At 47.0% G+C, this 14968-nt stretch overlaps 1 protein-coding gene across 2 annotated transcripts; it reads left to right on the top strand.

The window, feature by feature from the left end:
* Window positions 1–6469: 6469 nt before the first annotated feature.
* Window positions 6470–14737, top strand: LOC125553362 (histidine-containing phosphotransfer protein 2-like). Of its 2 annotated transcripts, XM_087519452.1 has the most exons (6): window positions 6470–6553; window positions 10716–10831; window positions 10912–10980; window positions 13403–13474; window positions 14147–14219; window positions 14651–14737. In XM_087519452.1, exons 1-6 carry the CDS (start codon window positions 6494–6496, stop codon window positions 14687–14689), a joined length of 429 nt encoding a protein of 142 aa, XP_087375578.1. In that variant the 5' UTR covers window positions 6470–6493; the 3' UTR covers window positions 14690–14737. The 2 variants fall into 2 exon arrangements, with proteins under 2 accessions (XP_087375578.1, XP_087375579.1); XM_087519453.1 differs by lacking the exon at window positions 13403–13474.
* The last annotated feature ends 231 nt before the right edge of the window (window positions 14738–14968 follow it).

Genomic DNA, 14968 nt, shown 5'->3' on the forward strand with positions numbered 1-14968 from the left:
TCTGGCCAGTGCAATGCCACTGGTTGGACCCCTTTAGCAAGCAGGTCTTACTCAGCTTTGTCCCACAATGGCCGGGCTTTGCTGTAGCCACCTGACCCCGTGGTATGGTGATACTTCTTCTTTGCAGCATTTTGCTTGTTTGTCAGTGACCTTTGCTTACCCTTGTCCGATTTCTTGTAAGCCACAAATACGGGCCAGCGATCTCTTATCTTCTCATATTGACCGATGAATTCTGGAGTCTGGTCTTTCTCGAAAAATTTTGTTTTCAAATGTTTCTTCTAGTTCTTGAATAGTTCTGCCATCTTCTTAAGAACAACACCTTGACCTTTCGCTCTGTAACTGGGTTATTCGGATCCTCCTCTGGCGGTAGGATGAAATTTTTCATCAGCGAGGTCCAAAGATCATCTTTCAGTCTATCCTGGACATAAGAAACTTCAGGGTCCTTCTTCTTATTCCATTGTTGGATGTTGATCGGGACGCTGTCCCTTACAACAACTCTGCACTGATGTACAAATGCATCCTTGGTCCACTTGGGAGCAATCGGTTGGCCATCTTTCACCACTTCTGTGATCGTGAACCTTTCATCCTAGCGCAACCTTTTCTTTAGGACTCGTCTCCTTACAGAAGTTTGGCTCGATCCGGAGGGCTTAAAGAAGAAGGAAGTGTTAATATATGTACATACAAAACAATTAATGCATCAAGCCAGCACATGCTTAATTAATACATATATATACCTCGCCGGACTTTGCAACGGTTAAGGCTCCCTCCTCCGTTCGGTCACTGGAGCCGTGATCATGATCTCCTTCCTCCGCCATTCGGTCACTTGAGCCGTCATGATCTCCTTCCTCCTCCCTTGTTGGATCACCGGAGCCTTCATCCTCTCCTTCTTGACCATCTGTGTCATTGAGAAATGACAAGGGATCAACTCCATCGCGGATTATATCCCCCAACAACTCTTCTTGTTCTAAGTCTCTACCCAAAGTTTCTGCAAATATTACAACATGGCAATATACAAACATGAGAGATGGATTAGTGGCAAACATGGACTTCATATCACAACAAGGAATCATATGCATATGAGCAATGGATTAGTGGCAAACATCATGCAAAGTTGACAAGTTCTATAACCGTCAGTATTAGACGAACGTCGAGGACTACTCCCACCTCATGTCTGATGAGTCATACTATCTTTCGAGAGAGGATATTTTGCGGGCCGCCTCTCTCATGGTCGTCGAGGATACTTGCGGACCCCCCCCCCTCATGTAGAAGTTATCGGGACATGATGAATTCCCGAGAGAGTTAGGGGTGTTCTAACGTGCCACTACACGATATAGGTGAAGGGGGGTAACATCCGGGAATGTTTTCCCGAAGTCTGCATTAATTTCGGGCTGATGAACTGGAGGGGGACGGTTCCAAGTTCGCTATGCTAGCTGCTTATGATAGACGAACGAAGGGCATATTCAGATTCGTCATATTTTTCTGATCGATTTTCATATATAAATTATTTTCATCCTAGTTACGGTTAATTTTCTATGAATTTTTTATATACGTACATCCATCGATATCCATCCATCCATACATATACATCTACTTTATATATGAACAAAAAAATGACATCATATCAATATTTACATATACATACACATACATACATACATATGATTAATAAACACTAAGCATCTACATATACGTTATATATGAACAAAAAACAATTCATCGTATAAAAAAATGCACAGCATGCCGGGGCGGCGGTGGCTCACAGCGGGCGGCGAGGGCTAGGGGAACAATTACGACCATACCCACCTAGGGTTTAGTTCATCCGATCTCGTGGTAGATCAACTATGTAATTGTCATACACACCCACATCAATAGAATCAAGCAAGACATAGGCTTTTACCTCCTTGAGAGGGCTCGAACCTGGGTAAACGTTGTCTCTACGTTCCCTGTTACCCATCGATCCAAGATCCACAGCTTGAGACCCCCTACCTGAGATCCACCGGTTTTAACACTGACATATGGTCCCACATGTAAGAAACCACATCACCCATGTATGGACCAACCCGCCAGTTTTTAACTCAAGTCATGATGGGGCAGTTGAAGTATTAAACCTACTGGAGAATTATTGGTTGGCATCCGGACAAAGAATAAATCATGTCAATTCCTTTATATTTTTCAGTAGTGGATGCCCTCAAGCTCTCAGGGAAGATGTCCAAAATACTTTGAACGTCTCAAATGAGTTGCTCAGTGACAGGTAATTGGATGTGCCAACTGATGTCGGGCAGTCCAAGAACAAGACATTCAAATAGTTACGTGACAGAGTTTGGGAAAAGCTGAGAGGATGGATGGAAAAGCTCCTGTCAACTGCGGGTAAAGAGGTTTTGATAAAGTCTCTGGCATTGGCAATTCCAGTATATTCCATGGCCTGCTTCCGTGTCCCGCGAGGACGTTGCATGAGTGTCACCTCCTTGTCAGACAATTTTGGTAGGGAAGTAAACAGGGGAGATGGAAGCCATGCTGGGTCTCATGGGATGTTATGATGAGACCGAAGTATTTGGGATGCCTTGGTGTCTGTGACCTTGAGATCTTTAATCAAGCCCTAATTGCTAGGCAAGCCTAACGCTTGCTGGATCATCCCAGTTCTCTAAGTTCATTAATCTTAAAAGTTGTCTACTATCCAAATAATTCTCTTTTTGATGCAACCTTGGACCAGATTCATCACAGATATGATGTGCTATTTTGCATGGGAAAGACATAATGACTCAGGGTTTGATAAGTAGAATAGGAAAGGGAGAATCCACTGATATCTGGAACGACAACTAGATATCTAGAGAGCATATAAAGAGGCCGATAACCTCATTAATACCACCGCCGCCAACAAGGGTCGTTGAACTCATTGATCACACTGCGTCATCAAGGGATGAGCAGCTTATTCAACCGATACTTATTCCCATTGATGCCGAGACTATATTGAAGATCCCTTGCACGAGACAGATATAAGATTTTTGGGCTTGGAGTGAGGATAGAAGGGGTATGCTCACTGTGCGTTCCACTTACAAGATGATATAGTGAACCAAGATCATCAGAGAATCATGGCTGTATAAGCAGGGCGGCCGATCAAACTCAGAGGCTGATTGTCAAGGATGGGCAGACTTATGGCATATAAAAGTCCACTCGAAATCAAGGCGTTCCTGTGGAGATTCGCACAATACTCATAGTGTCCTTCATCATAGAAACATGTCGACGACGAGTGCTTGTTGTTTGTGCGGGTCATGGATACGTTGAGGCCGACCCCAGGCGGCCACATCTCGATCTCCCCTCGACTCCCCGTGCACTCCCTCCCTCCGCCGCCGCCGGCAACGTCGCTGGGCGAACGCCCCGTGGTGCGGCGGCGGCGGACCTCCTCTGGCATCCTGAGATCTAAGGCGGCGGCGGCCTGATTTGGATCTCCCTCCCGACGAGGATGGCTCTCGACCCCGTGCGGCCGCCGCCGGGCCGCACCGGGCGGCCACATCCCGATCTCCCCTCGACTCCCCGTGCACCCGCCCCCCTCCCTCCGCCGCCGCCGGCAACGTAGCTAGGCGAAGGCCCCGTGGCGCGGCGGCGGCAGACCTCCTCTGGCGTCCTGAGATCTGAGGCGGCGGCGGCCTGATTTGGATCTCCCTCCCGACGAGGATGGCGGGCAGCGGCGGCCGGGGCGCGACGGGGGGTTTGGCTGCAGCCGGCGGGAGTAGTATGAGATGGCGGCAGCGGCAACCGGGGTGCGTCCCGGGCTGCCGTTACGTCCTCAAACTGCTGCATCTCATCGGATTCGGCGACGGCTCACGAAGCACTCTGGGTTTGCATCGCATCACGAGGATTATGGCGGTGGTGGTCATCTCCTACGTCGGAGGTGGTCGACCTGAGACTGGATGATCGGATCTCGTGATCTGTAATCTAATCCCGGCTATGAGTCGGAGAGACATAGTTGCCGGTGAAAACCGAGCCGATGGCGGACGATGGCGGTGTTCGGCGCCGTTACCTTGACGAAGGCATCGTTCTGTAACTACTGTCGACCCACTCGTGCTGCTCCGGGGGAAACCCTATGATCTAGTTTTCCAGTTCGGACAATGGCGGCACTGCGGTGTCGTTTCTCTCTTGGGAGCATCGTTTGTGGAGAAGCGCTGGAAGTCAGAGGCAGGAGGTGGAGCGGCTTCGTCTTGCACGGAGCTTCGGTGGAGATGTCAAGTCATGCTTGACCGGCAGGTGCTACGCTTTGTCATGCCTGGTCGGCAGGTGCTACGCACGACAGATCTTCCAAGGACTTCAAGCTGTGTCGGCTGGTGGTACTTGGCAGCTTGGCGCTGAGGTGTATCAGTGGCGACCGCGACGTGCTCAGCTGTTTGCGCGCAGGGAGGAGGTGTCGTTGGGCGCCGTGGTGGCGTTGACGATAGCTAGACCGAGCAAGGTTGATGCATCAGTACAGTTCTGAAAAATGGAGCGGTGGCAGTTGGCGGCGGCGGCCTCTGAGAGCATGCCGGACCAGTGTGTGCCCCAGACCCGGCAAGTGGCTAGGTTGGGGTCTCAGGTCTTAGATGTTAGGCTTGGCTGCGATGTCTGTTTGGTATTAGGCCCAGGCTATTTGCGCCCCTTCATCAGCTGGATAGGTGTAGCGACAGTCTGTTGCTTAGATGGTGGCTTTAATCTTAATGTTGTATCACTTTGTAAGGTCTTGTGAGAATAATTAATAAAGTGACCGTATGCATCGTCCAGATGCCAGAGGCCGGGGGTTATCCTCCTTTTCTAAAAAAAATGGATACGTTGAGGCACACCCTGCTAAATTGCTTGGTTTCAAGGAGCACGTGGGCACTATCATACGAGCAAATTGTCGAGCGATTGAGTCTGAATGTAAATGATGACGCCAAACATTGTCTATTCACCATGCATGAGGTGTTATCGCATGAGGATTTCATCACTTTTACTATCACTTTTGCGGATGATATGGGGAGATCCGCACAAAGCTATACATGAGGACATATATAAAAGCCCTTTCACTTTTCAGGGTTATGTGCAGAGGAACTTCGCTGAGCTGAGAGCTACCCAAAGCACTCAAAGTCTAGTTCCTGGGACACCCATGATTATGCCAAATCAATGTATCGCTCCTTGGGATGATATGGTGAAGGTCAATGTGGATGCGGCAGTTGGACCAGGCGGCACTCGAGGCGCAGTGCAAGCTATATGCAGAGATCGAGCAGGCAATTTTCCGGATGTGTTGGCCATTGTGTTCCCACATATATCGTTTCTTGCATCTCTCGAATCTTTAGCAATCAGGGAGGCCCTTACGCTTACTGATAATCTCTATGAGAGGAAGATTCAGGTGGCTTCAAATTGCAAGGTAGTCATTGCAAATATACATCAGAAGAGCGCAGCTATCTACGGAGCAATCATACATGAGATCATAGATCGGAAGGCTACCTTTATTAATTGTATCATTAGCCATGAATTTAGAAGTTCGAATGTTGAAGCTTACAAACTCTTGAATCATGCTTTATTCCTAGGGGTTGACGGCTATGTTTGATTAGGTCACCCCATAGCTAAAGTTGTCTCACCTTGCTACAAAACTACAGGGCGTGCACCACGGCTTTGACCTAATGGCATCCGTTTGCTGGAATCTGAATAGCTGAGAAGAAAGTGGCAAACAGGTGCATAACGCATGGGAATCTGCCAGTTCAGACCAAATCCTGAAGAAAGCTCAAAGCGCCGTTTGATGAGCCTTCACAGTAGTAGTTAGTTTGTTAGGTAAAGGCTGGCCAAGCCAATTATGCTTAGCTGGTCTTTTTGGATGATCAGCTACACTGTGACTGAGACACAGCCCGGATTCCCATGAAGGTCAATGCGGCTTGTAAAGCTTTTACGTCAAGTGTGCGATCATGACAGAACTCGAGGAAGAAACCCTGGCTAACTCCGTGACAGCAGCCGCCGTAAGAGGGGGGGGGGGGGAGGGGGGGGGAGGGCAAGTGTTCTTTCGAATGACTAGGCATAAAGACCACGTAGACAGTGAATCGGGTTAAAATTGTAATTCGTCAAAAAGTGATGGAATGCTCTCGAGACAGAGGAGAATGGATGGTCTTCTATTCGTCCCTATAAACATTGTGAGGGTGCAATAAAAAGCTTCGGAGTTTGTCTAAAAAACATAAAACAAGAGACTAAAGTTTTCTTTTGAAAGGAAAAGAGACTAAGTTGAAACAGACGCTCACTTCTATGAACACGTGGACACACAACCGGTGGCTCCATGCATGCATGCATCGCACGCAGTACGCACGCGGGCCGTTTCCAAGCTAACTAATGGCGCCCGGCCGACGACGGAGTACAGCTAGTACAGTACTCGCTGCCAAACGCCTAGTGAGCCCAGCTATACAACCTCCTCTCCTACTCCCGTCCTTGTTCACTCCGCAGCCGAATTCCGCTTTCTCCACTGCTCAGTCCCCCGGACCGCCGGACCTCTCCTCGCCTTGCCATGGCAGCCGCAGCACTGAGGGCGCAGCTCAACGCCCATATCGCCGGCATGTACACCGAGGTGAGTGTTGGCTCAGACCAGACGTCAAGTACTTTCTGACGACGGCGACAACCGACGACGAATGACGATGACAAACGAAGTTCGCTGACGAACTCGACGAAGTGCTTTACGTCGAGATGCACCGTTGTAAGCTAGCAACACCACGTACTAGCTTGATCGATTCCTTTGACCAACTAGTATCTCAATCTATCATACGCACACAACAGCCAGCCGGCCGGAAGCACACGAACGCACGCGTAGACACCGGCGTATTGCCACACGTACGTATCGTACCTGTTGTTCCTTACTTTATTGCTTAACTCACGGTGTTGTTTACAGGGGCTGGATACACGTGTGTGTATATATATATATATATATATTAGCTGCTAGCCTGCCTAGTACAAGTCCTACTAGGTATCTAATTCCTACACTAGTCGGAGACGTACACATACATGTATCCGGACAGAACGTCGGGTTTAATCCCAACAATCACCCCCCTAAACACGACGTCGTCATGTTACAGCTCCAACATCGATCCTTCTTTGCATCTCCAAGAATTTCTCTCGATCCAAAGCCTTAGTTAGCATATCCACCAGCTGATCATCGGTGCGAATATAGTTGACCTTCATCTTACCTTCTTCTACGCAGTCCTTTATGTAGTGATACACCGTACCAATGTGTTTGCTCCTATCATGCCGCACTGGATCTTAATGTAGAAAACTTTCAGACTTGCTATCAACATTAAGCACCACTTATTCCGTATCTCCATCAATTAACTGCGGGTGCTTTACTCTTCTTGCTCAGCTCAAGATAAGGTTTCATTGAAGCATCAACTGGATTGCAATCTCTTATGACAGGGCTTTCAAGTACCTTCTTTGTGTATGCCTCCTGGCATAGTGTGATCCCCTCCGTCTTTTGATGTACCTCTATCCCGGGGTAGTAACTCAAAAGACCCAGATCATCCATCTTGAAAAGCTCTTTCATCTGTAGCTTGAACTTTACAATCACCTCTTCATCTGCTCCAGTAATTAATAGGTCGTCGACGTAGATGCCAACTAGTAGACGATCCCTTCCTTCACCTCTCTTTTACATTGCATGCTCTATGGGGCTTTCTCAAATCCAAGAGAAATCAACGTTCGATCAAGTTTGATGTTCCACTCCCGAGGTCCTTGCCATAGCCCATACAAGATTTTGTGTAAGTTCAGTACCTTGTGCTCTTCTCCCTCTTCGATGAAACCTGGTGGTTGATTAACATACACATCTCCTTCTATCTTGCTGTTCAAAAACACGGAGTTTACATCCATGTGATGTACTTTTCATGATTCCAGAGCCGCGAGAGCGATGAGTAATCTCACCGAATCCATCTTTGCAATGGGAACGAACACTTCTTCGAAGTCCACACCTTCCTCTTGCACATACTCTTTGGCCACAAACCTCGCTTTGTGCTTCATCCACCCTTCAACATCGTTCTTGACCTTGAATTCCCATTTGAGCTCTATAGCATTTTCATTGTTGGGAAGATCCACAAGCTCCCATGAATTATTGTCATGGACCGACCCCAACTCTTCTTTCATAGCATGACGCCAACATTCCTGCTTATTTGCGTCTTCGAATTCCACCGGTTCCTTGGTGTTTGCTAGACACCGTCGCCTACTCCCGTTCACCATTACCGGATCAATCGTCCGAAGAAATTTCTTTGAATATGGGTGTAACTCCGACTGTAGATGATCGGTTGTAGATGGACGTGTCCTTTTCTCCAGTACTTTCGAAGGCGTCGCCACATCTTTTGGAGTTGCCAAAACCTCTGTTATTGACGTTTCTGACGCTTCAAAACTGCTGCTTCTTGAAGAGCCTGCAGCGCATGAGCTGCTATTATCTGGTTCAAGCGAGCCTTCGTTGGCTGGCTTATTTTCTAGCCCATCACGTGGGCCTTGCCCCACTTCTCTCCATGCTGGGTCAACACGTGGTAGTGGACATCCTGGTGTAAAGCTTGCTGCAGCCAGCCTGCTGTAGACGGCAACCGGCCCATCTCCTGGACTGCTAGGAATCAAAACCGTGGGAGCCGTGAACATGCCATACCTTGCCTCAGGCACCTGCTCGCGTGAGCTGACCGGCTTGCCGCTCGTTGCCACGTGCGCGACACTACCACCTGGACTCACGATGTCGGATGTGCAGCGACTCTCCATGTCCGTGCAACTCCCTCTTGCACTGTCAGACACCACGTACATGCCACACTCGTCAGGTCCAAGCACAGTTTGCCACGTGTCATGCCTCGTCGCTGGTACGACCATGCCGAGACGCATTGTGTCGTGGACTTCTGGCGCCACGCCTTCGCCTAAAGTAAAAACTTCCGTGTCGGTTTTGAGGTTGTTTATGGGCCTCTCTTCCAGTTGACCAACACAAAAACTGCTTCTCCATGGTCGAGCACACGCTGCTTTCGCTGCATCCGATCCAGCAAAGTTAGCACTTACGTCTGTAGCATCGACGCAAGTTTCGGAGTCACCTCCCGCAACAGTAGCATCGATACGAGTTTCCGAACCATGATTATGAAGGTGAACTTTTTCTTCCACGAACGCGACAATTTCTTTAGCCGGCGGTTGAAGACCTGGATCCTTCTCGTCCACGAGTTCGCTCATCAACATCATGTCACCATCATCTCCTTGATGGGCCATGAGCGTCTTCTGCTTCGGTGCTTCCTCGCAGTCAGCCTTGAAGTGACCGAGGAGGCCACAGTTATAACACATCACTTTCTTGATGTCAAACTTTCTCCTCGGTGATGGTACAGCCTCATCGTCTGAGTCGTCGTCCGAGTCGGCGAAGTTCTTTCTCGCCGAACGCTGCTTCCCCTTTTTTTTGCTGCTGCTCGTGGATCCGCCTTGCTTTTCGAGGGTGGTCCACTGCGCCTTTGTGAGCATCACAAGCTCATCATTCCTCCCGTCCCCAAGACTGTACCGCATCCGCTCATCGTGAGCTTTGTACCGTCCAACAAGATCGTCGATGGAGAGTGTCGCGAGATCGACGCACTGCTCGATCGCTGTGACAATTTGCAGGTACCGGGGAGGGGCTACGCGCAAGAACCGCCGGACAACCGAGGTCTCCATGAGGTTTTCTCCAAGCGCGCGGATCCGATTGACGAGAGTAGCCACCCGTGAAGCGAACGCATCCACGAACTCATTGTCGCCCATGACCAAAGTCTCGTAGTTCCTTAGGAGAGTTTGGAGATTGGCTTGCTTGACACGGGTGTGTCCCTCGAACATGAGTTTTAGCGTATCCCACACCTTCTTCGTCGTTGCTTTGGCGATTAGGGGTTGGAGGACATCCATCAGCATCACCGAGTAAATCGCCGACGCCGTCTGCCGATCCTTCCGGTGCTCGGCTCCCTCCTTCTTGAACGTGTCGCCTCCGGGATCCACCGCGTCCCATAGCTCGTTGGCGCGGAGACCACACTCTATGAGGGCCTTTCAGACCCCGAAGTTCTCGCGATCAAACCGTGGATACGACGAACTCGTCGGAGCAGCAATTACTTTAGCTGCACCGGAGTACTCCGCCAGCTGCTTGGTCTTCTTGTCGTTTGCCATGATCCTCCGTTACTAGAAGATCAACCTTGCTCTGATGTTAATTGTTGGCCCAGACCATACGCCAAGTACTTTCTAGCGACGGCGACGACCGACGACGAATGACGATGACAAATGAAGCTCGCTGACGAACTCGACGAAGTGCTTTACATCGAGATGCACCGTTGTAAGCTAGCAACACCACGTACTAGCTTGATCGATTCCTTTGACCAACTAGTATCTCAATCTATCGTACGCACACAACGGCCAGCCGGCCGGAAGCACACGAACGCACGCGTAGACACCGGCGTATTGCCACAGATACGTATCGTACATGTTGTTCCTTACTTTATTGCTTAACTCACGGTGTTGTTTACAAGGGCTGGATACACGTGTGTGTGTCTATATATATATATATATATATATATATATATATATATATATATATATATATATATATATAATTCCTACACTAGTCGGAGACGTACACATACATGTATCCGGACAGAACGTCGGGTTTAATCCCAACAGTGAGGCCCTTCCCTTCCCCGCCCTTCTAGTCGTGTGGTCGTGGATTTTGGCCTGAGTTGGCATTTGACTTTGCCTTGGCGTGGTCGACGTCGATCAAGTGTGTGGTGGATGAAGACATGTTCGAGGAGCTGCGGGAGGAGGGCACCGCCGTCGAGGTCTCCCGCCTCTTCATCAATGATGCCCACGAGATCATCGACGACATCCACACCCTAATGTCCGTACGGCCGCCCTCTATCTCTCCCTCTGCTCTTGGTCTCTGGTACTGACTCAACTTGTCTGCTCTAGAAATCGCAGGGAGCAGCCCCAAGTGGACTTCGACGAGGTGAAAGCCCTGACGCAGCAGCTCATGCGGTGCACCTCTAGGTGATGACCAATTCACCATCATGAATCCTTTCTCTCTCTTCCACCCGCTTATTTTTAACTCAATGTTTGTTTGTCTGCTGCGTTGATGTCATGCGATTCAGATCTGTTTACTGTACTGGGCAAAGGATTCATATATATCGGTTGCACTGACCCATAGGTGTAATTAGAAGAATCGAGTTTAGTTGTGTTCAGTGTAACGGAGTTTCCGGTATCCCGATGAATATCAATGTTATGATGAGGATAAACTGTTGCAGTTTCTCGAATATTCCTGGTACTATTAATGATCTGCTATTCTGTGTATGATTAATGATGTTTCTTCTGGTATTAATGATCTGCTATTCTATGTATCACTAATGGTGTTTTTTCTAGTTTGTCCACAAAATCGATGTCGTGCGATTTAGATCTGTTTGTTATACTGGGCAAAGGATTCTATTTGTCACAAAAAAGAATGTTGCTTGCACTGTCATGTAGCCATAATTTGAAGAATCGAGTTTAGTCGTGTTTCCTGTAACTGAATTATATCCCAGTTAACGTCAGTAGCATGATGAGTATAAAGTGCTGGAATTTTATCTATTTTGGGCCTAGCTCAATAGCAGTTTCAGAAATTCCTAATAAATCCTAGAGGCCCACTTAGTCCATTTGTGCAAGGCAAGAGGTGGCACAAAAGTTTAGTCCCACATTGCTAGTTTAGTGGCAGTTGGACCTCCTTATAAGGGAGGTTCTTTCCCCACTTGTACGAGCATGAGAACAAGAGGGATATCCATGCGCGCTCCTCCTTCGTCGCCCGCCTCGCCTTGTCATGACGCGCTGCGGGTTGCGGGAATGAGCCGATATCTAAATTTTTGTCACGCACTACGGGTATACAAAAGGTCACACGGAAGCTGAAAAGATTTTTTGCGAAAGTGGAGTTCGAATGCGAACGGTGCAGCCCTTCGACTACTGGCTGTTCGCTTCGCCTCCGTCTCTTCGTTTCGCCTCCCGTCGCTGCCCTCTCGCCTCCTTCTCTTGCGCCTATAAAAGGGAGGTCGCTCCTTCCAGAGTGACGCATCAAAATTTCTCCTTCCTTTCGCCATCGGTTCCAATCTCTGAGTTGCTGCTGTCTTCCTCATCCCGGCTTGCGGCGTGCACCGCAAGTCGGGACAGTAGGCTCCGAAACCGCACCTTTTGAGTCCTGTACGGGAGAAGGGTGATAAGGTTTTTGGGGAGCGCTCAGCGCGACTACTGGCTACTTCATCACGGACGATCCGGTCGCCGATGACTACTTCCCCGACGACGACTTCTTCCCCAACGTCCACGATCTCCTCGACGACATGGCAGGCGAGGACACCGACCCCAAGTCCAGCACTTCCACTGCTGCTGTCCCGTACGTGTTCTTGGTCTTTCTGTTAGATGTCATGACACAGTTCTTTGCTCTACTTTCCGCCCTACATGTGTTAAGTTCTACTTCATATATGCAACTTCATCTAGTGTCTCTTCTAGATGTGTTTAGTTCAAGTTCATATATGCAGATACTCTTTACCTTCTCTCTGTCCGAACGCATGACTTGTTTTATCTCTACTATATTAGTCATGCTTTATCTAGTATTTTTGTTCATAAAATCATTCAGTAAATTGCTCATATTTCCAACATAAAGATGTCGTTTTTGTGAACATTTCGGGTATCAATGATATGCTGCTATGCATATCACTAACGGTGGTTTTTCTTGTTTGTCCATGACATCGATGTTGTTTTTATTCGGGTGCGTCGGCCTGGGGTGTGTAGCTCATGGCGCATGACCGCATAAGGTTCGTGTTGTTTGCGGCCGCCGTTGTATTAGCCATACATAGAAGAGCTGAGTTTAGTTATATATCTCATGTAATGGAATTGTTGGTACTCTTGCCAATGGTAATGGTATAGCTTGGTGAGGGCAACTTTTGTCGTTTTGCGAATGTTTCTTATACTATTGAATCTTCAGTTTAGGCAATGTCATTATTTTAGGTCGACAATGAACAAAGTATGGCTGGTATTAATGATCTGCTATTCTATATAACGCTAATGGCCATTTTTTCGATTTCTCCACCTGAATGTTGTTGTTTCTATTCACATGTGTCAGACGGCGGGTGTGTACGTCATGGGCGTTATTTGGCTGTCGTATACCCAAAATTAGAAGACGTGAATTTAGTTATGTTTTCTGTAGCAGAATTTTTGGTATTCATGACGATGTTAAGGTCCGGCAAGAAAGACTTTGTCATTTTGTAAACATTTCTGGTACTACTATCTGCTATTTTACGTAACACCAATGGTGCTTTTTCTGGTTCATCAAATAATTTGTTGAGTTGACAATCATGATACGAAATGGCTCCTTGAGGATATTATTGAGTTGACGTCTCAGTTTATAATAAGTTCCTAATTTCCTGATCCGCATTTTTTTTGCATGTTTCAGTGTTGGTGCACAGCAAGTGAACCTCGCCTGCATGCACTTCGGCAATTTCAATGCCATAAAATATAAAGAAGGGTCAGAACTCAATAGCTTATCTATAATACATAAATAGTTGATCCCCACTAAGTCTAATTCTTTCAACATGCAGCCCTCCACATCATCAAATATGCCACGTCATCATCCACTAGAACTATTTTGTAGGACATGCATACGTCAATTCAATTGTTCCATTTCCAATAGTCCAACATACATGCATACCCTTTGTTCACATATAATTACTTTCAAAAGTAATAGCTTTTGATTTAAGTCATTTCATTCATATAGAATGTGTCCAAAATTAATCTTTAAGCTCCCGCAGCAACGTGCGGGGAAATCACCTAGTTACATATGTTACACAATAATTATTGGCAGCATTATTTTTCAATGTCTCTATTTAAACCTGCCAACTCATGTTGTCTTTTTGGTCGTTATTTACAGCTCATACCAATCTAACATTATTAAGAAGTAACCATGCTTTGCTTTTTCAGTTCATCTGCATTCACATTGTTGATATTACTCGGTTCATTATCTGAATATTCTAATCTTTGATGATTCTTTTGTAATTTATTGGCTCTAGACTTCTGTTTACAGCACAACTAAACTCTTATATGGCTAGAGATTTTTCTTTTTCAAAATATACGGCATTTCATCTCAGTTCTATTAACCTCTTCAGAATTTGACCGTGTGGTGTTTTTTGCATTATTTCAGGTGCCTCGTGTCCTTGGCTCTTGTTAGGAATGAGTTCTTTATTGTGCGACATGAGTTGGAGGTCATGATCGAGGTAGCACCTTATGTGCCTAATGTTGGATTTGATACCAACTTCTCACTAGTTTCATAACCCACAGATTTTTATATTAAGATAGAGAAAAGGGAACAATCTTAAATCGTTAATCTTATTCTTTTGACGTTTGGTTTTGGAGCACTTAGTTGGAGGTACTGGAAATTCTCATTTTGCCGTTGAATGATTATCCTGTAATTTTTTCATCACGTTTGGTAGATGTACATGGTAGCTCTAAAAGTGGCAGAACTTCTTATTTCCTAGTTTAAATTAAGCTTCGCCAAATGCCCAAATAAGAAACTACCCAACTTGTAGCATGGCTGATTAGTGAAACCATGTGCCTTGAGCACCATTATGTGCCATAGACTTATCTTAATCATTTTTCGGAAGGTACTTATCTTAATAATTGACCTATTGTTCATCTTTTGATGCAGCTCGAAGAGCAGATCGCGGCATGTGGTCCTAACTCCTAAGTAGCGGCAAGTGAAGGGGGGAGAGCGTGGCCCCATTCAATCCCTTGCATTGTGGTGTCCATGTGTCTCTGAGGATATAGCGCTTTTTCAAAGGTTGTCTGGCACTAAGCGGTGTGTGTGTAAAACTTAAATGAATATTCTCGCGTCAGAACTTTGGGCTTGTAATCCTGTGAACTAAAATTGTTGTCCTGTGTTAATGTCTGTTTGTCTAGTCCATATTCATTTTTCTGAGAGGAATCAAGTCCATATTCTAGTGTGTCGTGGATGTGTTGCCGGCCC

Source organism: Triticum urartu, chromosome 4A (genome assembly GCF_056163025.1).
Source record: "Triticum urartu cultivar PI428250 chromosome 4A, HENAU_Tu73, whole genome shotgun sequence".
Lineage (NCBI taxonomy): Eukaryota > Viridiplantae > Streptophyta > Magnoliopsida > Poales > Poaceae > Triticum > Triticum urartu.

Bases quoted from the DNA above. Each gene is read 5' to 3' on its own strand.
- LOC125553362 (XM_087519452.1), top strand. From the start codon at position 6,494: ATGGCAGCCGCAGCACTGAGGGCGCAGCTCAACGCCCATATCGCCGGC. The intron at 10,832-10,911 runs GTCCGTACGGCC...TAGAAATCGCAG, and splicing joins GACGACATCCACACCCTAAT to GGAGCAGCCCCAAGTGGACT. The intron at 10,981-13,402 runs GTGATGACCAAT...TGCATGTTTCAG, and splicing joins CTCATGCGGTGCACCTCTAG to TGTTGGTGCACAGCAAGTGA.